Raw genomic sequence first — 23,711 nt, 5'->3', positions numbered from 1 at the left:
AATTTTCTATCACAGGCAGCTGTGGAGGCCAGCTCATTGGGTGTATTTAAGGCAGAGCTTGTTAGGTTCTTGATTGGACACAGCATCTAAGGTTACAGAGAGAAGGCCGGAGAGTGGGGCTGATGAGGGGGAAAAAGGATCAGCTCTGATTGAATGGCAGAGCAGACTCAACAGGCCAACATGTGAGTTGATTATCACCATCCTGTACAAAGAGAAATTTACCTTCAGGGCTGACTTAATATCTAGTCACTCAACACAGAACTGGAATTGGCACATGAATCCCATATACAGTCTCAGCTTTGCAGCCAGCCAATGGTTAAATTTAAAGACAACTGCCAACTGTACAGTTTGAGTTAGTGTTTAATTGTCATTCGACTATATATGAATATACCCATGAATAAAGCCAAACAAAATAGCAATCCTCCTTGAACTTGAACTATACTGTAGAAGACTAATTTAAATATCATCTTCAAGACTCCTAATTCTCCAAGGTGAGACAAGGTCAATCAACTGCCTAGAAAATAACAGCAGATAAATATGTGATGAATTAGGATTGTGTTATGATCCACAATTTTAATATTTTCAATTCATTCAGGTTGTTTCAAACCACTTTTTTTGGAGTAGATTAATAGAAATAAACAAGATAGAATATTTTGTAGAATGTTCCAATATTCCCCAGAACACTAAGTTCACATGTGATTTTCTTTGCAACTATTTGACAATGTCTGTTAAAAAGACAGTCCTCTCTCAGTTGTCACTGACAAGTAAAGTGCTATCTCTGGGTGCACTTGGTCTCCAGGAGGATGGGGAACTAATTCCAAGAAGAAATGAAATAGAAAAAATGAACAAGTCTTCATGTTCCTCATGAAGGTGCTCACCCACTAAGTACATCTTTAAATATTTCAGTCAAAACACTACAGATCGATCACATCGTTCATTACAGGGCAAGGGTTGAAGAGAAGAATGAGAACATTTTTCTTCAAATCAGAGGGAAGTGAACCTGTGGAATTTAATATATAGATTATAGAGGCCAAGTTGCTGAATATACGTAAAAAGGAAATACATAAATTTCTCCTTTTTTATTTCTAAGATTCTCTGTGCTGATTTGCAACAATAAATTGTTGACAGTTTAAGTGATAGCTAAAGCTGGTGGCGAACAATATTTTAAGAATTATGATTTGTAAAATTGACTATTCAGTTAGCTTAATTAGAGCACTGCTAGAAGTCAATAATCACTCCTGATAAATGTTTGACTGCAAATACTATCAGTAAAAGATAAGTCTTCATAGAAATCATTAAACCTTTGTTATCAAAGATCAATATTCATTATAAAAGATGGCAAACCATTGTGCAGTGCAAATTGAAGTGCGATAATGCATTTGCACAATAATATTGGAATTACAACTAATGTAAATAATCGTTAAAACACAGAATAAAGATTGTTATTAGAGGTTAAATCTTTCTATTTAATGTCCATTTGATGTTAACAATAACTAGCTCTGCAGGTTGCAAGAGGTACAGGATGGAAACAGTGTAGTCCCTCCCAATGGACCTGGGATTTGGGTGTACAGGGCAAGGATGCTCACTAGCTTTTTTTTCACTCTCTTGCTTCACCTGAATGTTTTAAAGAGTTATAATATCCCTTAAGTGATTAATTGCCAGTGTTGTAAATAAAAGCAAAACATTGTAGACGGGGAAGAGGGAACCTGAAATGGCAGAATGAGTGAGTAGTTGACTAGGAAATATTCAACAGTCAGCATCTGTGAAGAGAAAAATAATATTATAAATCAGTGCAACACACACAAAATGTCATGTCAGGCAGCATCTGTGGAACTGAATAGAGAGTCGACATTTTGGGCTGAGACCCCTCTTAGTAGTCATAGTCATAGTCATACTTTATTGATCCCGGGGGAAATTGGTTTTCGTTACAGTTGCATCATAAATAATAAATAGTAATAAAACCATAAATTGTTAAATAGTAATATGTAAATTATGCCAGGAAATAAGTCCAGGACCAGCCTATTGGCTCAGGGTGTCTGACCCTCCAAGGGAGGAGTTGTAAAGTTTGATGGCCACAGGCAGGAATGACTTCCTATGACGCTCTGTGTTGTATCTCGGTGGAATGAGTCTCTGGCTGAATGTACTCCTGTGCCCACCCAATACATTATGTAGTGGATGGGAGACGTTGTCCAAGATGGCATGCAGCTTGGACAGCGTCCTCTTTTCAGACACCACCGTGAGAGAGTCCAGTTCCATCCCCACAACATCACCGAATGAGTTTGTTGATTCTGTTGGTGTCTGCTACTCTCAGCCTGCTGCCCCAGCACACAACAGCAAACATGATAGCACTGGCCACCACCGACTCGTAGAACATCCTCAGCATCATCCGGCAGATGTTAAAGGACTTCAGTCTCCTCAGGAAATAGAGACGGCTCTGACCCTTCTTGTAGACAGCCTCAGTGCTCTTTGAGCAGTCCAGTTTATTGTCAATTCGTATCCCCAGGTATTTGTAATCCTCCACCATGTCCACACTGACACCCTGGATGGAAACAGGGGTCACCGGTACCTTAGCTCTCCTCACGTCTACCACCAGCTCCTCAGTCTTTTTCACATTAAGCTGCAGATAATTCTGCTCACACCATGTGACAAAGTTTCCTACCGTAGCCCTGTACTCAGCCTCATCTCCCTTGCTGATGCATCCGACTATGGCAGAGTCATCCGAAAACTTCTGAAGATGACAAGACTCCGTGCAGTAGTTGAAGTCCGAGGTGTAAATGGTGAAGAGAAAGGGAGACAAGACGGTCCCCTGTGGAGCCCCAGTGCTGCTGATCACTCTGTCGGACACACAGTGTTGCAAGCACACGTACTGTGGTCTGCCAGTCAGGTAATCAAGAATCCATGACACCAGGGAAGCATCCACCTGCATCGCTGTCAGCTTCTCCCCCAGCAGAGCAGGGCGGATGGTGTTGAACGCACTGGAGAAGTCAAAAAACATGACCCTCACAGTGCTCGCTGGCTTGTCCAGGTGGGCGTAGACACAGTTCAGCAGGTAGACGATGGCATCCTCAACTCCTAGTCGGGGCTGGTAGGCAAACTGGAGGGGATGTAAGTGTGGCCTGACCATAGGCCGGAGCAGCTCCAGAACAAGTCTCTCCAGGGTCTTCATGATGTGGGAAGTCAATGCCACTGGTCTGTAGTCATTGAGACCACTGGGGCACGGCGCCTTCAGCACAGGGACAAGGCAGGACGTCTTCCACAGTACAGGAACCCTCCGGAGCCTCAGGCTTATGTTGAATACATGGCAAAGTACTCCACATAGCTGAGGGGCACAGGCTTTGAGCACCCTGGTACTGAAACCATCTGGTCCTGCAGCCTTGCTTGGGTTGAGACGTTTCAGCTGTCTTCTCACCTGTTCAGCTGTGAAGCCCACCGTGGTGGTTTTGTGTGGGGAAGAGGTATAGTCATGAGAGCAGGGTGGGGGACTGTGAGGAGGGGTAGGAGGGGAGAGTGGAATATGTGTTGGTTGGGGGCCGACAACAGATGGCTTATGTGGGGGATGGGCAGGGGCCACAATGTCAAATCTGTTAAAGAACAGATTAAGTTCATTGGCCCTGTCCACACTGCCTTCAGCTCCTCTGTTGCTAGTTTGCCAGAACCCAGTAATGGTCCTCATTCCCCTCCAGACCTCTCTCATATTGTTCTGCTGGAGTTTCCACTCAAGCTTCCTCCTGTACCTGTCTTTAGCCTCCCTGATCCTGGCTTTCAGGACCCTCTTGTATTGCCCTCAGCTCCTCCCTATTTCCATCTCTAAACACCCTCTTTTTAGCATTCAGGATGTCCTTAATGTCCTTTGTCACCCATGGCTTGTTATTTGAATAACAAAGGACAGTTCTTGTCAGAACATTGCAGTCCACACAGAAGTTGATGTAGTCAGTGATGCATTCTGTGAGCCCATCAATATCCTCTCCATGTGGCTCACAGAGTGCCTGCCAGTCTGTCACCTCAAAACAACCCTGGAGCACCTCATAAGCCTCCTCAGACCATTTTCTCACCTCTTCCAGGCAGACAGCTATCTTTTTGAGCCCTGAAGAAGGGACTAGGCCCGAGACATCAACTATCTATTCATTTTCATAAATACTGCCTGATAATGCAAAGCTTCTCCAGCATTTTGTGTGTGTTGCTTTGGATTTCCAACGTCTGCAGACTTTCTTGTGTTTATTATAAATCAATGACGTTTCATCAAAACTCTGCATCCGACCATATTAAATGATTGTGAACCAAGCCAATTATCTCAAAGAAAGAAACTGATCCAGAATGGTCAATTCATCATCATATTGGATATTAAACAGAAAATAAGGAAAGAGAAAGCAAGATGGGATTAATTTGAACAAAGGGCTGAAGAGAAGGTTTTAAGCATTCTTTTTATCAGTCACTAGCAAAAGTTAAAACTCCAAACTAGATGCCAGAGAAGATGTCTGCCAACAGTTTACAAAATGCCCTTTATGATTTTCTGCAGCAAATTCATATCGAATTTGTTAAGTAATCATCATAAACATTACTCTACACAATATGTTGATCACACAGCCCAACAGTGAGGCCTCGATTTGATAAAAAATATTAACAATTCAAGATATTTCAGGTGGAAGTTTAAATTCCCAAGTTTAATCATACAACTGCAATTGCCAAAACTTGAAATGTCATTTGTAAATTAATGGCAGGGAACCAACTTAGCTTTGCTGATACTTTGCCAACAATTTCAGGATTGCAAACAATTTTTAATCGGTTAACATCGTTGTAAAATGTTAAAAAAATACTGAGCACTTCACAGAGAATTATAACACTAATCAGCTGAGATCATAACACAAAAGAAGGAAACCTTGGTCAAAGGTTTGATTAAAGGACAAAAGAGAAGTCAAGTATGTTCTGTTTTGCAACTCCAAAAGCATTAACCTAACTGAACAGAAAACAGGGGTGCTGCGAGATGAGAGTCTTAGTTCATTTTTTACTTTCAGTGAGGTGCACACGTATCATGTGGTAGTGTCATGACATATGCAATTTTTAAATACAATCCATAATGAATTTTTTGAACAAACAAAACTGCAGAATCAAATATATTGACATTACTCAAATATTAATGAAATATTAAATACACAACACTCCTCCCTGCTTAGCTATAAGTTCCAACTCAATATAGAATGTATCTATACAACAGTAGGCGATAATACAACTACAGGTCCACAATCCCTTATCCGAAATCCTTGGAGCCAGTTGCATTTTGGAATTCAGAATTTTTCAAATTTCAGACAACCCCCTAATACCAAAAAACACGTATGCTCAAGTCCCTTATTTAACCTGGCTCAGTGCGGTGGATCTTAGGACCCAGTGGTGCACCAAACCTACGCACATCTTCCCGTAGAGAAGGTTCCTTCTCTTTTTCTCATTGTTACCCGTAGGGGTATCTGCAACTCTTTTTGACATTTTCACAGGGAAATTAAACACAAAGTCAACAGTGAACACAAAATATCAGCGAACAGCAAATGCAGGTGTAACCAGTACAAGCTCTTATTTTTTCTCGGCTCGAAATGCTCTTTGTACTTGTCAGAATGCTCTCCACAGTACATCTATAGAAGTTTTTGGGTGTTTTAGTTGACACACCAAATCTCTTCAAACTCCTAGCGAAGTATAGCCGCTGTCTTGCTTTCTTTATAGTTACATCTATATGTTGAGACCAGGTTACATTCTTAGAGATCTTGACACCCAGGAACTTGAGGATTGGTTCATGATACCTAGTCTTACCCTTCCTGAATTCCACAATCAGCTCTTACTGACATGGAGAGCAAGGTTGTTGCTGCGACACCACTCAACTAGCTGGTATACTTCACTCCTGTAGGCACTCTCATCTCCATCTGAGATTCTACCAACAAAGGTTGTAACATCAGCGAATTTATAGATGGTATTTGAGCTATGCCTAGCCACACAGACATGGGTATTGAGAATGTAGAGCAGTGGACTAAGGACACACTCCTGAGGTGCGCCAGTATTGATCGTCAGCAAGCAGGAGGTATTAACCCACACAGATTGTGGTCTTCCAGTTTGGAAGTGGAGGATCCAAATATCAGAGGGAAGTAGAGAGGCCCAGGTTCTGTAACTTATCGATCAGGATTCTGGGAATGATGGTGTTAAAACACTGAGCTACCATCAACGAACAGCATCCTGACATAGGTGTTTGATTTGTCCAGGTGATCTAAGGCTGTGTGAAGAGCATCTGCCGTAGACCTATTAGTGCTCTTACTTACTATTTCTGCAACTTGACTTTTTATCTTTTCTCTCTTCCCTGTGAAGTCCACTTATTTTTCTCTGCTCGAAATGCTCTTTGTACTTGTTCTACTTTGTAGCATTTTCTGCAAATTGAGCCCTTAAACCAGTCTAGTGTATGTGAGCCCCTGTACAATGGTAACACAATTTGTTTGGCCAGCCAGCTTTCTGTTTAGACATTGCAATTTTGTTCATGTTCACTTTCATTCCTGACTGCAACTCAGTTGTGTCTCTGTCTGTGGTTTCTATTGATACAGCTATTTCAACTGCTCTTTTAATATAAGTTGTGCCTCAGCTAGGAGCCAATTTTGAATGTTTTTTTGTAAGATTCCATAAACTAAATGATCTTTCGGTGTCTATTAAGCCCAGTACCAAACTGACAATGGTCAGACTTCATCAATTCAGTCACATACTGTACATTGAAATGGACTCCCTTCCTTTTGATTCTGATTGGGAAACCTAAAGCATTCTACAATCAACAAATTCAAGTTTAATTGTCATTCAACCATTCATGAATACCCATGAATACACCCTAAAAAACAGTGTTAGTCTTGGCCAATGTGCAAAACACAGTGCCAACAGTCACACACAGCACAAGACACATACAGCACATATAAGATATCAGTAAAATACAGTCACACAAAAAAATATAGTCTAAAAGCCTGAACCTATGAATGTTGCAGGAGGCTGCAGTCAAACACAGTACAGCTCGTCTTCTGCTGAGCGAACACCAGGGACAGCACCAACTCCAGATTGGATACTGCAGCACACCACCTCCAGTAGAGCACACAGATTCTTACACCTCTCTCCTGAGTGGCTGTAAACACACGACACCGTGGCTTGAGGCCTAACCCTCGTTACAACCGAGGCCACACAATTTCCCCACTGTCCCACCCCGTCATCTGCCAATAAGTCAGTGAATCGGACTTGAAACATTGCACACGTTAACAACGTCCAACAGGGTGTTGCAATCACAATAAAAGCGACTAGGATGATCACTCGCTCTGAAACTGCACACCACTTTTGTGCACTGACTCCTTTGACACTTTGCACAAAGCACAATCTGCACAAAGTCCAGATACTTCACTTTCTCTGCCGATGAGCAGCTTGCTGATGGGACAGGCCTGCAGTAATTTAAGTACTTATTGTCCAGCAGAGCCCTGTGATCATGAAAAATGCGTTTAAAAAGGACAATAACATCTTTGGTTGACCCCATAGAAGCTGATAGGCTTAAACGCACTGCCGTCAGTCATTTCAGTTCTAAGTGTTCCTGCATTGCCTGCACAACATCAGCAAAACTCATTTTGGCTGGTTTTATTGGAGCAGTCAAACCCCTCAGCAAATTGTATGCTTTTAAAGCCGATGCACTCAGCAAAATTGGCACTCACTTCTCACCAGCTATTCCATTTGCTTTAAAATACTGCTCAATCTGTTCAGTATACAATATCCAGTTATCTGTTGTGTAATCAAATGTATCAATCTTTCTGGTGCAGCCAGCCATTTCTGCTTTTTTTAATGATTCACTGTTTATGAACCTCTGAATTTGCCCTTTTTCTGTCTTTATTTTAACTTGAGTGTATCCTTTTCCAAAGAAGCATGTGCTGTGTTTTTTTTAACAACTGTTTTTTGCTGTTCTTCTTTTACCTCGACTGTCTTGCTACGCTTTTTTTAAAAACTCCCATGTCTCACTGCACTTCAAGTAGGTAGTCATCTCGGGTTGATTTAAAACTTACTCATCGCCACTGTTACGTTTTGTAATTTCAAAATCATTAAACTAAGTGCAAAAAAAAAAGCAGGAGCCCAGGAGAATGGGTCTTAGTTTTGTTTTTTACTTTAAATGACACGCACATGCATCATGTGGTAGTGTCATGGTGTATGCAGTTCACCTATTTTTACATATAACTTGTAATAAATGATACAAAACAACAGAGAATGCTTAATCAAACAATTTATTTACATTACTCAAACATTACTGAAATGTTGAATACACAACAAGATCAAAGAGAATTTGGGTGAGAATTCCAGAAATAAGAGTCATGACAGTTGCCTATAAGGCATATCTACCTATGATAGGCCAAATAAAGTCTGGAATGAGGAAGGCTCAGAATTCAATGACCACATATATCTTGAGGATTTTAGATGGGAATATAAATTACGCAGAAAAGACAGGTTAGACCAGGGATAGATTTCAACCATACACATGTATACTGCCAAACAAAACAACATTCCTCTGGTGCATAACAAAAATAAAATAATATTACCCCTAACAAGTTAACAAACAATGAGGTATATGTACGACACAAGTTAAAAAGTAAACAAAATGACACTACTCCCACTTCTGCATTTGCAGTCAGACCTCTTGCAATTTCCAGATCAGATAGTGATGCAGCTGCTCAGGACACCCCAGATTAGCTTTCTCAACCAGGGTTCAGACCATGATTATAAAAAAAACAAACATTGTTTTTTGAACTTCGTGCCACGTGTGATACTTGCACTCGCAGTGATGAGCAGTGACCGAGCAGCCCTGTTTGCAATCTCGTTAGGGATCTCTCAGCTCAGTGTGGCAGTGTGCAGTAGGACCATGTTTATTTGGTAAAGTCCATTCTCAGTTTTTGGTGCAAGATAGGGGAGGCCATTGATAATTGGTGAGCACTGTATGCATGGAGGGGAGGACAGCAGGCTAATAGTCAATGAGTGCTGTATTGCACTGCATTGGGCAGTAGGTGTTGAGGAGCGTGAAGTGCATTTTACAAGCATTGAATGGACTCGCCCAACTTGGGCTGTTATGTCAGCCTCTCCCTCCCGAATTACCTCCCCCAATTTCCCTTTGCACGCCACCAACTGATTTATGCGAGCGAACAAACTCTACCAGTAAAGTAGAAAATTGGAGGGAAATTTTCATTCTAAAGACAGTCCAGTGTGGCAAATTTTGAAGAGGAGGTGTGAGATGAAAGAGGAGGATTCTAGGCCTAATGATGGAAGAGTTACAATCCTCTGAGTCATTTCACTGCACTTGTGCAACAACAGACACAAAAAAGTCCGTCCTTGCAATGAAAGCTACTTATCAAGGGGTTTTACATGAACCGGTGATCCAAGTTGTCCTATTCCATTGTGCCTAAGCTGTGACAAACAACATACAAATGTAGCAATAGCTCCAGCAAAATTGAAAAGACACTTAACTACAAATCACAACCATATGACAGGAAGAAGTGCTGATTATTTTAAAAGATGATTTGAATCTCAAAATAAACAGATTAAAGAAAATGAAGCCACAGTCAGTAAAAGGATTCAGGAAGCAAATTACTTAGTAGCTTTAAGACCAGTTCACGCGACAATATTTTAAAAACTGTGAAAACCTGGAGAAAGAGCATATCAATCTCCTGCTACATACAGAAATCCAGTGGCTTAGCTGAGAAAGAGTTCTCAACAGGCTGCTGGAGCTGAAAGGTGAATTGCAGGAGTATTTTCAAGAAAATAGTAGGCCAGATTTTGAGAGTGCTTACAAGATGAAGAATGTCTGCAGAAACTAGCCGACTTAAAAGACATTTTTCATCATATGAACCAGTTGAACAACTCTCTGCAAAGCCCTGGAGAAAATGTTTTGATTTCTAGTGACAAGATCCTTGGATTTAAAAGGAAACTGAATCTTTGGAAAAATTTCTCAAAGGAAATCTTGAAATGTTTCCATTGCTGCTTGGGCTTGATGTGAGGAAGAATATTAGAAAGTCTCAAGTCTTATTGAAAGCCGTCCCTGGAAGAACGGCAGAACAAAATTGAAGAGTATTTTTTCTTCTTTCAACACAAGTGTATGACTGGGTGAGGGACCTTTTATCTGAATCTTCTACTCAGCCTGAGAACTTGACTTTGAGAGAAGAGGAAGAACTTTGTAAGCTGCACCTTGATCATGCACTCAAGATGAGATTTACTGACCTGTTCTAGCACAAGTAATGGATTTCTGTGAAATAAGAGTATCCTGCCATTCATAGGAAATCAATGAACGTTTTGCTGCAGTTTTCAACTTCTTAGATATGTGAGCAAGCTTTTTCTTGTTTAGCAGGCATCAAGAGCAAGGACAGAAATTGCCTCATTTCAGTTGAACATGAAATCCATGTGTGCTTATCTCAAGTTTGATCAAGAATTGAGAAATTTATTATGTTTGCCGTATGAGTTTTTAAAATTTATGAAAGAGAAAGAAAGAGATTACTTTCAAGAAAGGTAAGTTAGGCTTAACTATCTGATGTTTTTCAGGAAAGGTTAGCTAAAATTAATTCTCTACTCAAAAAGCATTGACAATTATTTTTGGAATATTATACCTACAACTTACTGATCACACTAACATACCGTGAGCTGTATGCAAGGGCTTCCTGAGACCTGAAAATTATTTCAAGGGTTCCTCCAGGGCAAAAACATTAAGAACGGCTGCTCTAGATGATGCTCCTGTAAAAATTAGTTAGAATGGGGGCACAGCCTCACACACCTCAATCTCCTCTGGAAGTGGAGATGCTGCTCTGTTTTCTTGACCAAAGAGATGGTAATTCAGGGACCAGGTGAGATTGTCCAATTTGTGCACTCCCAGAAACTTGGTGCTGCTGACTCTCTCCACACAGGAGCAATGTATGTGTAGTGAGGAATGGTTAGCCTGCACCTTCTTAAAAGTCCACAATCATTTCTTTGGTCTTGTCCACATTGAGACTCAAGTTGTCATGCTCACATCATTCTACCTGCCACTCTACCTCCTCTCTGAATGCCATCTCACCACCGTTGTTGATGAGGTGAAGCACAGTTGTGTCAGCGGTGAACTTGATGACTCAGTCTGACCTGGATCTAGCAGTGCAGTTATGCATCAGCAACATGAACAGCAGCGGGCTGAGAATGATGCTCAGTGTGTTGGAGCTAAAGATGTTTCTGCCAAAATGAACTGACCGTGCCTATTCTGTCAAAAAGTCCAGGATCCAGTTACGAAGAGAGGTGTTGAGAGGACAGTTTACCCTTCTAAGGGATGCTCATATTAAAAGTCGAGCTGAAGTCGATAAACAACATCCTGGCATATGAAGCACCATCTTCCAGGTGGGTCAGGGTAGAGTGGAGTGCAGAGGACAGAATGTCATCATCAGTGGACTGATTAGAGTGATAAGCTAACCGGAAAGGATCCAGTGTAGCAGGACGATGTGATTTCATGTGATACATAACCAGCCACTCAAAGCACTTCATTAGTGTTGAGGTCAGTACCACTGGACAGTAGTCATTGAGGCATGTTCATGAGCACCGGGATGATGGTGGCCGTCTTTAAGCCTGAGGGGTCAGAGAGAAGTTGAGGATGTCTGTTGGAAACTGTTAACTGGGCTGCATGTCCCTCAGCAGCTGACCAGGTATGTTATCAAGCCCTCCAGCTTTACATGAGCTGGCTAGCGTCTTCCTCCCATCAGCTGCAGCCCGGTTCAGGGGTGGGGTTAGGGGGACATCCTCACTGGCACATTGTTCTGTGCATCAAACCGAGTGTAAAAGACATTCAGCTAGGAAGAGCAGAATCACTGTCCCTGAGACACAGTCTGTTATGGCCTGAATGCCCTGCAAACCCAACCAGGATAGTTTATTCTGTCCTCGAAGACAGTTGTCCCTGGTGTCACAGAAACAAGGATGGGAATTATAAATTTGAGTACTGCTTAACAGGAAACAATAAAGTCAGCAAGCAAAGGGGATGGAGTGAATCGGACCTGATATAAATTGTGTGGCTAAATTCATGGAAAGTGAAATAAGAGCTTGGCCTGCAAAAAGTTCAATTAGTCAAGTGAGGAGATAACATATCTTTAGTTGAGGATTTCAACAGCATATTAGCCACATAAAGGCGAGAACAAATTGGAAATAGACATTTAGTGATGATTTGAGATATAAAATTTAATTTTTGGCAAGACACCAACGTTGTAAGCTGTTATTCTCTTTCAGGTTACTGGTTGCTAGGGGAGGGATGGCTGGAGTCAATAAATATACACGCACGGACATACTAAGTTCAGCCACTTGAAGGCACTGTTTCACGTATTTCCTAAGCATGCAATAGCAAAATGAATAAGATGTCGCCTATTGAGTGATATCCCTACCGTTAAGGTCCAGCCTTTTCAAAGCAATCCAGATGCGGGAGGCCCTCGCTTCGTTTGTAATCGCTGCCATTTTCCCCGTTTCGGCCTGCCTTTCTCCGCACAGTCGGGCTCCCTGTTGATGCGTGCCTCGCCGCGTTCTCCAATCAGAAAACTATCTTCGACACCTGGAAAAAGGGAATAAGGTAGCTGATCCCAGGCTCATGAAGCCGCGGAATGTGGGTAGGGTGGAATGGAATGGGGTGGGCGGATACTGCTTGTGCAAATAAAATGTATTATGATAATAAACTGGGAAAATCGTTTCCATTATACATCTTTACATTTTGTCTGAACAATAATCGCTTTATTTTCTTGTATTCCTGGTATCTACCATCTTCTTTTCTAAATCACTATATGTGCGGGTTCCACATATTATAAATTATGATTCTGTATCAGATTACTCTCTCACAGTTCTTAAAAGAAGGAGATAAAACGATCGGCAATTATGGAACTCTGGTAGGACAGTTCTCAGGCACCTCCTAGTGTCTCCCTTTACCATGACTCACCACTGAACATCAGGCTATTACCTCCCAGTCCCCCAATTTGCTTCCTGAGTTATCTTCCCTCCAGAGATTCGGCCTGGTAGTCTCTTGGCCATACACGGCCCACTTCTTTTTCATGCCAAATATCTACAATTGGTACTGTCCAGATAGGCCCCATTGTTTTATTCTGCTCTTGCCCCTCAAGCTTTTATCTTCCAACTTTGACTTCAACCTTTCTGCTCTGATCTAACCTATCCACTGCACATTTTAGTCTCTCAGTCAATTTGAAAGTTTACAGTTCCCTAGCCTCAATCATCTAATCTTTATCATGGATACAACCACTGGGTATACATTTACAGAATGTGCGCAGAAGGTATTCTTAATTCATTCAGAATTATTAACTATCAAAATGGATCTTGATATAATTGCAGCAGTAAACTTCGTATTGGAGAAAAATCCTAGTAATCTTTTCCATGATGCAAACAAGAATTGTTCCAACAATATTACATCTGTTATATTACTGCCTTTATCTTTTGGACTAGGGCAGGACATAGGTAGTAAACTATCTGGTCCTTTATTTTCTTTGAAGTCAGTACAGTGTCCAGAATATAAATATAGCCTTATTGCAGTAACCAGTTCTTGTCACTGAGGGGCATATTGCACTATTTTCAGCCCCTTGATGATGCTAAACAAACATTTTATGACTGTTTCTTATATTGTAGTGCCAATTAACTATCAGACGCTTCATTTATATCATACATAGATCAAGTGATACCACTTAAAATTTCCTTCTAGCCTTCTTCATACATCCAAAAAGCTAGCTTCCTATCATTGTTGTTTCTTAATCTATAAACTAGTGACTGAACATCAGGCAAGTTGATAATCCTTTGAAAAACTATTTAAAGTGGACTTAAATTCACTTCACCAATTTATGGTTTAGTGCCTTTCTCCTAGTATTATGGCATAGTTCAAAATATCCTTTAATGAGAATGTAACAGGACAGTAGAGATGCAGAGTCGAAAAATCCATTCAAATCAAAATAGGCAATACTGAAAACATAGCATCTGCAGAATCAAAATTAAATTTCAGTTATTATCAAACTTCAAGTTTCAATTAAATGTAGACCTTGAGATTTCCCGAATAATGCTCATAAGAGTTAATGACCCGGAAATTCACAAGCCAGGGAGCATCTGATCATTTATTCAGGGATTGGATAAAGCAGAAAAACACAGATTAAAATTTTTGAATAAATCAACAGGGGTTGTAATTGACAGTGACTGGTTTAGAGTTGGTGGAGGCAACCAATATCCAACAATGGTTTCTGATTTTACACATGAAGTTGGGAACAATACTCCTGCTTCTTATAGTCAACGAGTTATAGCAAGGAACCAGGCCCTTTGGCTCAACTCGTTCATTCCAACCAAGGTGCCTGACTGAGCTTGTCTATTTGCCTGCATTTGGCCCATATCCCTCTAAACATTCCTAGTCATGAATCTACCTCAGTGGCTTTTAATCACTACATTTGTACTGTCCTCTACTACTTCATCTGGCAGCTTTTTCCATTTACCCACAACCCTCTTTGTGGAAATACAGTACCGTGCAAGAGTCTTGGGCACGTATATATAGCTAGCGTGCCTAAGACTTTCGCACTGTACTTTAGTAAATTTATGTATTACACTACACTGCTCCAAAAAAAAACAAATTTCATTACATATTTTCGAGTGATGATAAACCTGATTCTGATATGGGTATCTATTGCGGACTGAGAGTGGGAAGGGAGCAGGAAGAGGGGAATCAAGATTGGGAAAAGGGAAGGGCGAGGGGAGGGAGTGAGAAGCACCAGAGAGGCATTCTGTAATAATCAATAAACTAATTGTTTGGACTCAAATCACCCTACCTGGTGTCTCAGAGCTGGGTGTGTCTGTACCTGTGTCATCCCCTGCCCCGGCACTCCTTCTCTGCCACCTGTCCCGTATCCCTCACACAGCGCTCCATCCTTGCCATTCCCAATATCCTTTGCTCCTGCCAGATTTACACACTCACTCTCCGTTCCATGTTGACAAATACAGTTCTGTGCAAAAGTCCAGCACCCTAGCTACATATACAGTATGTGCCTTAGACTTTTGTACAGTACTGTACTTGCCTCTCTGGTAGCTCAGTGACCTCTGAGAAAGGCAAGGAGAGTAGGCAGACAGTGCAGTTTTTCTGTGGCCCTTCCCCTCACTGATAGCTAACCTCCTTGGATACCATTGGTGGGAATAATCAATGGGAGGGTAAGAGTTGCAGTCAGGTCTACAGCTCTGAGGCTCAGCAGGAAAGGTGCAGTCAAACAGAGCAATAATGATAACAGACTCACTAGTTAGGGGGGGCAGTCAGGAGACTCTGTGGCGATAGAAGAGATTCTAGTTAACATGTGTTGCTCCCAGGTGAAAGAGCTAAGGTCATAAGATATAGGAACAGATTTAGGCCATTTGGCCCATTGAGTCTGCTCTGCCATTTTATCATGGCTGATCCATTTCTCCCCTCAGCTTCAGTCTCCTGCCTTCTCCATGTATCCTTTCATGCCATGACGAATCAAGGATCTATCAACGTCTGCCTTAAATATACCCAATGACTTGGCCGCCACAGCCGCCTGTGGCAACGAATTCTACAAATTCACCACTCTCTGGCTAAAGAAATCACTCCTCATCTCTGTTCTAAAAAAATACCCCTCTGTTCTTGGCTGTGGCCTCTAATCTTAGACTCCCACACCAAAGGAAACATTTTCTCCACGTCCACTCTACTGAGGCCTTTCAACATTGGATAGGCTTCAATGGGGCCACTCCTCATTCTTCTGAATTCCAGTGAGTACAGGCTCAGAGTCATCGAACGCTCTTCATATGACAAGCCTTTCTTTTTTATATTCTTTATGTACAATTTTTAATTTTACAAAGACAAAATAAATTGAAGACGTACAAAACAATACAAAGGGAATACAGCTCCAGGTGGAGCACAGACAAAACATATCAAGAACAAAAAAAACAAAAAGGCTGCCGGACGATTTACAAGATTACATAAAGTAAACTTCCAGATAAAGAGTTAGCACAATAGTGTCATCACGGAAGCAATGTAAAGTAAAAAGAATAAAGAACTCCGGTTAGGCCCCACACCCACTCATGAGACTAGACAGGTCAAGGTCGCTATGTATGTGAGGTAATATGACACTGAGCCAATAAGGGTCCCCATATTCTCTCAAATGTATTCTGTGTATTAGGTTTGTGCCGACGCAATCTTTCCATTTGTATAATAGACAACATCTCCTTGAGCCAGTGTGTGAAGGTGGGTGGAGTAGTAGATTTCCAGGTCAAAAGGATAAGTTTCTTAGCCACCACCATTCCTAGATGCAGAGCAATCAGCATGTCGTGAGGCAACTCAAGAGTCTCTGCAGAGCATCCAAAGACGGCGAGGTCATGATAGGGCTGAATGTCTCTAGAGTAGACTTTTGAGAGCTACTCAAAAATTGCAGTCCAGAAGTTGTATAATGTAGGGCAAAACCAGAAAAGATGTGCCAGTGAGGCCTCAGCAGAGTGGCACTTGTCACATTCAGGAGACACAGATGGAAAGATGCGATTCAGTTTTGTTTTTGAATAATGCAATCTATGCATCACCTTGTACTGGATTAATCTGTAATGTGAATTAATAGAACAACAGTGGACCCGGGACATTGCCTCCTTGCAAAGTTCCGCCGATATCTCTGAGTTCAAGTCCCTGGCTCAGGCTTCTCTAATAAAATCTGTAGAAACCAAAGGAGTAAAGCAATTCACAAATTTTGATATTAACTGTTTGGAGTCTGGAGGGAGCAAGAGGTATGACAAGCCTTTCAATCCTGGAATCATTTTGATGAACCTCCTTTGAACCCTCTCCAATGTCAGCACATCCTTTCTTAAATTGTGTTAAATTATCACTGTGAACAGTAAAGGTGCAAGTGATGGAGAGGTAAGTTTGGCAGATGGATTGTTGCAGATGGAGTTCCAATGCTCAGTCAGCTGGCCCAGGAGCAAGGCTGGATTGCTCTAGAATGTCTCTGAGCAGTTGCAGAAAGTTCTCAACAAGGAAGGTGAACATCTAGAAGTCTCAAATTGTTACCAACAAAATAGGTGTAAAAAGGGATAGGGTCCAACAGAGTGAGCATAGTGAATTGGAAAATAATTTAATAAGCAGGACATAAGAGTGATGACCTCTGATTTACTACCGATGCCATGTACTGGTGAGGATAGGAACAGAAAGGTATGCCAGAAGGCAATACTTCAGAACCTTGAATCACTCAGAAATTTTCTGAATAGCAAGTACTATTCGGGATGATTTAAATTAGAGGGGTGGGACCACGAGTGGTAGTGAGGCTGATGAGAAGCTGAGGGAAGATACTATAACAAACAAGATAAAGTTTAGCAGTCAGGATAGCCAGTAACAATGTCAAAAGAAAAAGCACTGGTTTTAATTGCTGCTAAGTCTTTTGCATTACCTTCAATGCAAAAGACTTAACAGAAAGCCAGTTGAACGGATGGCATGAATTGGCTTTGGGCATTGGGATATTATTGCCTTATCAGAAACATGGCAGACTGGTATATTAATATTCCAAAATTCAGGTGCTTGGGCATGATAGAGTTACAGGTAAGAGAGGAGAAGGATTTGCTTTCTTGATGAGGAAGGACATAACAACAATTCACGGCAAGGATAGTCCTGGGAGGTTATCTAATGAGACCACATGGGTAGAACTTAGAAACAAAAGTGGATAGTCATGTTGACAGGACTCTATTGTAGACCCCCCAGTAGACAGTGGGAATTAGGGGAGCAGATGCATAGACTGATTTTAGAAAGTTGTAAGAATAATTGGGTAGTAATAGTGGGAAATTTTAACCATCATAAGATTGATTGGGCTACCCATTGTGCAAAGGGATTGGATGATATGGAATGAATGATATGAATGCATGGCTGAGAGACTGGTGTAGGGGGCAGGGCTTCAGATTCTTGGATAATTGGGTTCTCTTCTGGGGGAAGTATGACCTGTTCAAAAAGGACGGGTTACACCTGAACCCGAAGGGGATCAATATCCTGGCGGGAAAGTTTAATAGAGCTGTTAGGGAGGGTTTAAACTAATTTGGCAGGGGGATGGGAACCGGAATGATAGAGCGGAGGATGGGGAAAACAGAAATAAATCTAAGATATTGAGCAGTAAAGATGTCAGGAAAGACAGGCAGGTGATGGGGCAAATTTGTAGCCATTGGGATGAGATGCAGTGCAATAAAGTTGCAGTGAAATCAAAGCAAAAAGTATCAAATACTGGTCTTAAGGTGTTGTACTTAAATGCACGCAGCAGAAGGAATAAGGTGGATGATCTTGTTGTGCAGCTACAGATTGGCAGGTATGATATTGTGGCCATCACTGAGACCTGGCTAAAGGATGCGTGTCTCTGGGAGCTGAACGTCCAAGGATACACGGTGTATCGGAAGGATAGGAAGGTAGGCAGAGGGGGAGGCATGGCTTTATTGGTAAGAAATGATATTAAATCATTAGAAAGAGGTGATATAGGATCGGAAGGTGCAGAATCTTTATGGGTTGAGCTAAGAAATAGGGGTAAAAGGACCCTGATGGCAGTTATTTATAGGCCTCCAAACAGCTGCAGGGATGTGGACTACAAATTACAACTGGAAATAGAAAACGCTTGTCAGAAGGGCAGTGTTATGATAATTGTGGGAGATTTTAAGATGCGAGTAGATTGGAAAAATCAGGTCGGCACTGGATCTCAAGAGAGAGAATTTGTAGAACGTCTGCGAGATGGCTTTTTAGAACAGCTTGTTGTTGAGCCCACTAGGGGATCGGCTGTACTGGATTGAGTATTGTGTAATGAACCGGAGGTGATTGGAGAGATTGAGGTGAAAGAACCCTGAGGAGACAGTGATCATAACATGATTGAGTTCACTGTGAAATTAGAAAAAGAGAAGCCGAAATCTGATGTGTCGGTGTTTCAGTGGAGTAAAGGAAATTACAGTGGCAGGAGAGAGGAACTGGCCAAAGTTGACTGGAAAGAGACACTGGCGGGAAAGACGGCAGAGCAGCAGTGGCTGGAGTTTATGCGAGAAATGAGGAATGTGCAAGACAGGTATATTCCAAAAAAGAAGAAATTTTCGAGTGGAAAAAGGATGCAACCGTGGTTGACAAGAGAAGTCAAAGCCAAAGTTAAAGCAAAGGAGAGGGCATACAAGGAAGCAAAAATTAGTGGGAAGACAAAGGATTGGGAAGTTTTTAAAACCTTACAAAAGGAAACCAAGAAGGTCACTAAGAGAGAAAAGATTAACTATGAAAGGAAGCTAGCAAATAATATCAAAGAGGATACTAAAAGCTTTTTCAAGTATATAAAGAGTAAAAGACAGGTGAGAGTAGATATAGGACCGATCGAAAATGATGCTGGAGAAATTGTAATGGGAAATAAGGAGATGGCAGAGGAACTGAACGAGTATTTTGCATCAGTCTTCACTGAGGAAGACATCAGCAGTATACCGGACACTCAAGGGTGGCAGGGAAGAGAAGTGTGCGCAGTCACAATTACGACAGAGAAAGTACTCAGGAAGCTGAATAGGCTAAAGGTAGATAAATCTCCTGGACCAGATGGAATGCACTCTCGTGTTCTAAAGGAAGTAGCTGTGGAGATTGCGGAGGCATTAGCGATGATCTTTCAAAAGTCGATAGATTTTGGCATGGTTCCGGAAGACTGGAAGATTGCAAATGTCACCCCGCTATTTAAGAAGGGGGCAAGGAAGCAAAAAGGTACTTATAGATCTGTTAGTTTGACGTCAGTGGTTGGGAAGTTGTTGGAGTCGATTGTCAAGGATGAGGTTACAGAGTACCTGGAGGCATATGACAAGATAGGCAGAACTCAGCATGGATTCCTTAAAGCAAAATTCTGCCTGACAAACCTATTACAATTTTTTGAGGAAATTACCAGTAGGCTAAACAAGGGAGATGCAGTGGATGTTGTATATTTGGATTTTCAGAAGGCCTTTGACAAGGTGCCACACGAGGCTACTTAACAAGATAAGAGCCCATGGAATTACGGGAAAGTTACATACGTGGATAGAGCGTTGGCTGATTAGCAGGAAACAGAGAGTGGGAATAAAGGGATCCTATTCTGGTTGGCTGCCGGTTACCAGTAGTGTTCCACAGGGAACAGTGTTGGGGCTGCTTCTTTTTACATTGTACATCAACGATTTGGATTATGGAATAGGTGGCTTTGTGGCTAAGTTTGCTGACGATATGAAGATAGGTGGAGGGGCCGGTAGTGCTGAGGAAACGGAGAGTCTGCAGAGTGACTTGGATAGATTGGAAGAATGGGCAGAGAAGTGGCAAATGAAGTACAATGTTGGAAAGTGTATGGTTATGCACTTTGGCAGAAAAAATAAATGGGCAGACTATTATTTAAATGGGGAAAGAATTCAAAGTTCTGAGATGCAATGGGACTTGGGAGTCCTCGTACAGGATACCCTTAAAGTTAACCTCCAGGTTGAGTCAGTAGTGAAGAAGGCGAATGCAATGTTGGCATTCATTTCTAGAGGAATAGAGTATAGGAGCAGGGATGTGATGTTGAGGCTCTATAAGGCGCTGGTGAGACCTCACTTGGAGTACTGTGGGCAGTTTTGGTCTCCTTATTTAAGAAAGGATGTGCTGACGTTGGAGAGGGTACAGAGAAGATTCACTAGAATGATTCCAGGAATGAGAGGGTTAACATATGAGGAACGTTTGTCCGCTCTTGGACTGTATTCCTTGGAGTTTAGAAGAATGAGGGGAGACCTCATAGAAACATTTCGAATGTTAAAAGGCATGGACAGAGTGGATGTGGCAAAGTTGTTTCCCATGATGGGGGAGTCTAGTACGAGAGGGCATGACTTAAGGATCAAAGGGCGCCCTTTCAGAACAGAAATGCGAAGAAATTTTTTTTAGTCAGACGGTGGTGAATCTATGGAATTTGTTGCCACGGGCAGCAGTGGAGGTCAAGTCATTGGGTGTATTTAAGGCAGAGATTGATAGGTATTTGAGTAGCCAGGGCATCAAAGGTTATGGTGAGAAGGCGGGGGAGTGGGACTAAATATGAGAATGGATCAGCTCATGATAAAATGGCGGAGCAGACTCGATGGGCTGAATGGCCTACTTCTGCTCCTTTGTCTTATGGTCTTATGGTCTAATTTGATAAATGAGCTCAATAACGTTTTCTTAATCAATGTATAGAGGTCCCTTTGAGAGAAAGTGCAACACTGGACTTCCTCTTAGGGAACGAGATAGAGCAAATGACTGACATGCAAGTCAGTGAGCACTTTAGGTCAGTGATATACCTCTGTTGGTTTTAAGATAGTTATGGAATAAGATAGGGTCAAGTGGATGAGACTGCTGTAAATTGATGACTAGCAAGTGAGAGGTTTTTAAGAGTGTGACATAAGGAATGCAGGGATGACATATTCCTGCTGAGGTAAAGGGCGACACTGGAAAATTTAGGAAACCCTGGCTAACAGGAGATATTGAGGCTCTGGTCAGTGTTATAGAAAGGGTTAACTCTTAGTCTTTGTACACGCAAAGGAAATTTACTAAAAGAATTGTGTACACACTAACAAGATCTACCAGAATAATGGCATGCATACTGAGAGATCTGCTGGAATAATGGTGTACACACTAAGAGATCTGTCAGAATAATTGTGTACACACTGAGATCTGTTGTAATATAGTAATGGTGTACACACTAAGAGATCTGCTGGAATAATAGTATATACACTAATGAGATCTGCTGGAATATGGTGTATACACTAATGAGATCTGCTGGAATATGGTGTATACACTAATGAGATCTGCTGGAATAATGGCACAAACACTAACTAAATTTGTTGGAATATTGGTGTACATACTAATGAAATTTACCAGACTAATGGGGTGTGCACTAACGAGATCATTTCCTTAATGTGCACACAAACATCTGCCAGAATAATGGTGTGCACATTAAGGAAATGTACCTGAATAGTGGCGAATGCACTGACAAGATTTACCATAATAATGATGAGCACACAAGCAAGATTTACCAGATTGATGCTGTGCACATTAGCTAGATTTACCTGGATAATTGTATTCATACTAATGTGCTTTGCTGGAATAATGCTGTGCACACCAATGTGTAAGAATAATGAGCTACATATTGGGGAATATTCTAGATTTAGGGTGTATAGCAAATAATAATTAGAGCAACCAATCTTTAGACCTGCACATGGATTGTAGATTAAATTTAAAATGCTCCCTAGATAATAGTTTCCTAGAGCGATGGACATCAGTTCATGAAAAAAACAGACACTGCTGATTAACATTCATTTTGGTTGTCTGGAGTGTAGGTGCAAAGGAGGAGTTGAAAATTATGTGTAATGCAAAGGAAGCATTGTAGATACGAGTTTTAAGGACAACTATAGAATTGTCCTTTGATCTTTAGCATATAAAATGTCGTGTAATATTGAGTCGAAGATGTCTCTTCCTTCAGAGTGTTTCATTTTGTTGAATAAAAGACTACTTTTATATCTACCAGCTACACCTCTCCAGTGACTTTGTTCACATTACAATATTTGGGGCTTCGGCCTGGACACCTTCATGTGGCCAGAGAGATCTGCAGTTAAAGTAGGTTAGTATTTTTAAAACTAGCACCACTTACACATGGATCAGTTCCAGTTGCTGACTATGGGATAACGCAGTATCACGAACACAGCAGAGAACTGAACTAGTTGATGTAAAAGTAGTGTGGTGTGTGTGTGCGAGCATGGGTGTTTATGTGAGAGACTAAACATTTGTGTGTTAGTTAGGTGAGACGGGGCCACTAGTGACGAACGATGGTTACTGATGGTTCAGGACGCCAGAGTGAGAGTATGGATACTTGTTCCAGGAACTGTATTTTGGCAGATGCTTTTGCGAGTTTGTGTCTATAACCTTGATGTAACAGTTTTAAATGCAAAGGAATACAATAGGCATTATGAGTTCAATCGCACATAAGTGGCAGATTGCAGAATACTGTTTAATTTTTCTCTGTCAATTATATTTTGCGTACTTTAGGAATTAGTGTTGGAGATATCTGTGGGAAAGGTTGTACCCAAATATGTAAGACCAGAAGATACAGGAGCAGAATTAGGCCATTTGGCCCATTGAGTCCGCTCTGCCATTTCATCCTGGCTGATCCAATTTTCCTCTTAGCCCCAATCTCCTGCCTTCTCCCAATATCCCTTCATTCCCTGACCAATCATGAATCTATCAACCTCTACTTTAAATATGTGTAAAGACTTCGCCTCCACAGCTGCCTGTGGAAAAGAATTGCATAGATTCACCACTATCTGGCTAAAGAAACTCCTCCTCATTTCCGTTCTAAAAGGACACCCTCTATTCTGAGGCTGCAACCTCTGGTCTTTAAAATTGTCTAAAAATAAAATTCTTGTGAAACAGCTGCACCAACCAGCAACCCATGTTTTAACCCTAGGCCCTCCTACCATGGGAAACATCTTCTCCACACATCCACATCCTTTTGCCATTCAGTAAGTTTCAATGAGCTCATCCCTCATTCTTCTGAATTCCAGTGAATACAGGCCCAGAGCCATCAATGCTCTTCATATGGCAAGCCATTCAATCCTGGAATCTTTTTTGTGAAATTCCTTTGAACCCTTTTCAATTTCAGCGCACCTTCAGTGGTTGGTAAATTGATAGAGAAGATCCTGATATACAGGATTTATGAACATTT

The 23,711-nt window shown here is 41.4% G+C and overlaps 1 protein-coding gene across 6 annotated transcripts in view; it reads right to left on the bottom strand.

Annotated features, from left to right (window-relative positions):
* The window catches only part of si:zfos-1056e6.1 (uncharacterized protein LOC107988029 homolog), a 127,250-nt gene that overhangs the window by 88,234 nt on the left and 15,305 nt on the right, over positions 1 to 23,711 (bottom strand). For 4 of the 6 annotated variants that reach the window (XM_063055988.1, XM_063055992.1, XM_063055993.1 and 1 more), the window contains exon 1: positions 12,411 to 12,600. In XM_063055988.1, the coding sequence (XP_062912058.1) occupies positions 12,411 to 12,480 (70 nt within the window). In that variant the 5' untranslated portion in view covers positions 12,481 to 12,600. Of the gene's footprint in view, positions 1 to 12,410; positions 12,601 to 14,825; positions 14,923 to 23,711 lie in introns of those variants that run through there. The other 2 variants (XM_063055989.1, XM_063055990.1) reach the window with 2 other exon arrangements.

Source organism: Mobula hypostoma, chromosome 8, assembly GCF_963921235.1.
Source record: "Mobula hypostoma chromosome 8, sMobHyp1.1, whole genome shotgun sequence".
NCBI lineage: Eukaryota > Metazoa > Chordata > Chondrichthyes > Myliobatiformes > Myliobatidae > Mobula > Mobula hypostoma.
Note: the sequence above shows the minus strand (reverse complement) of the source record. Positions and strands in the feature narration are given on the sequence as shown.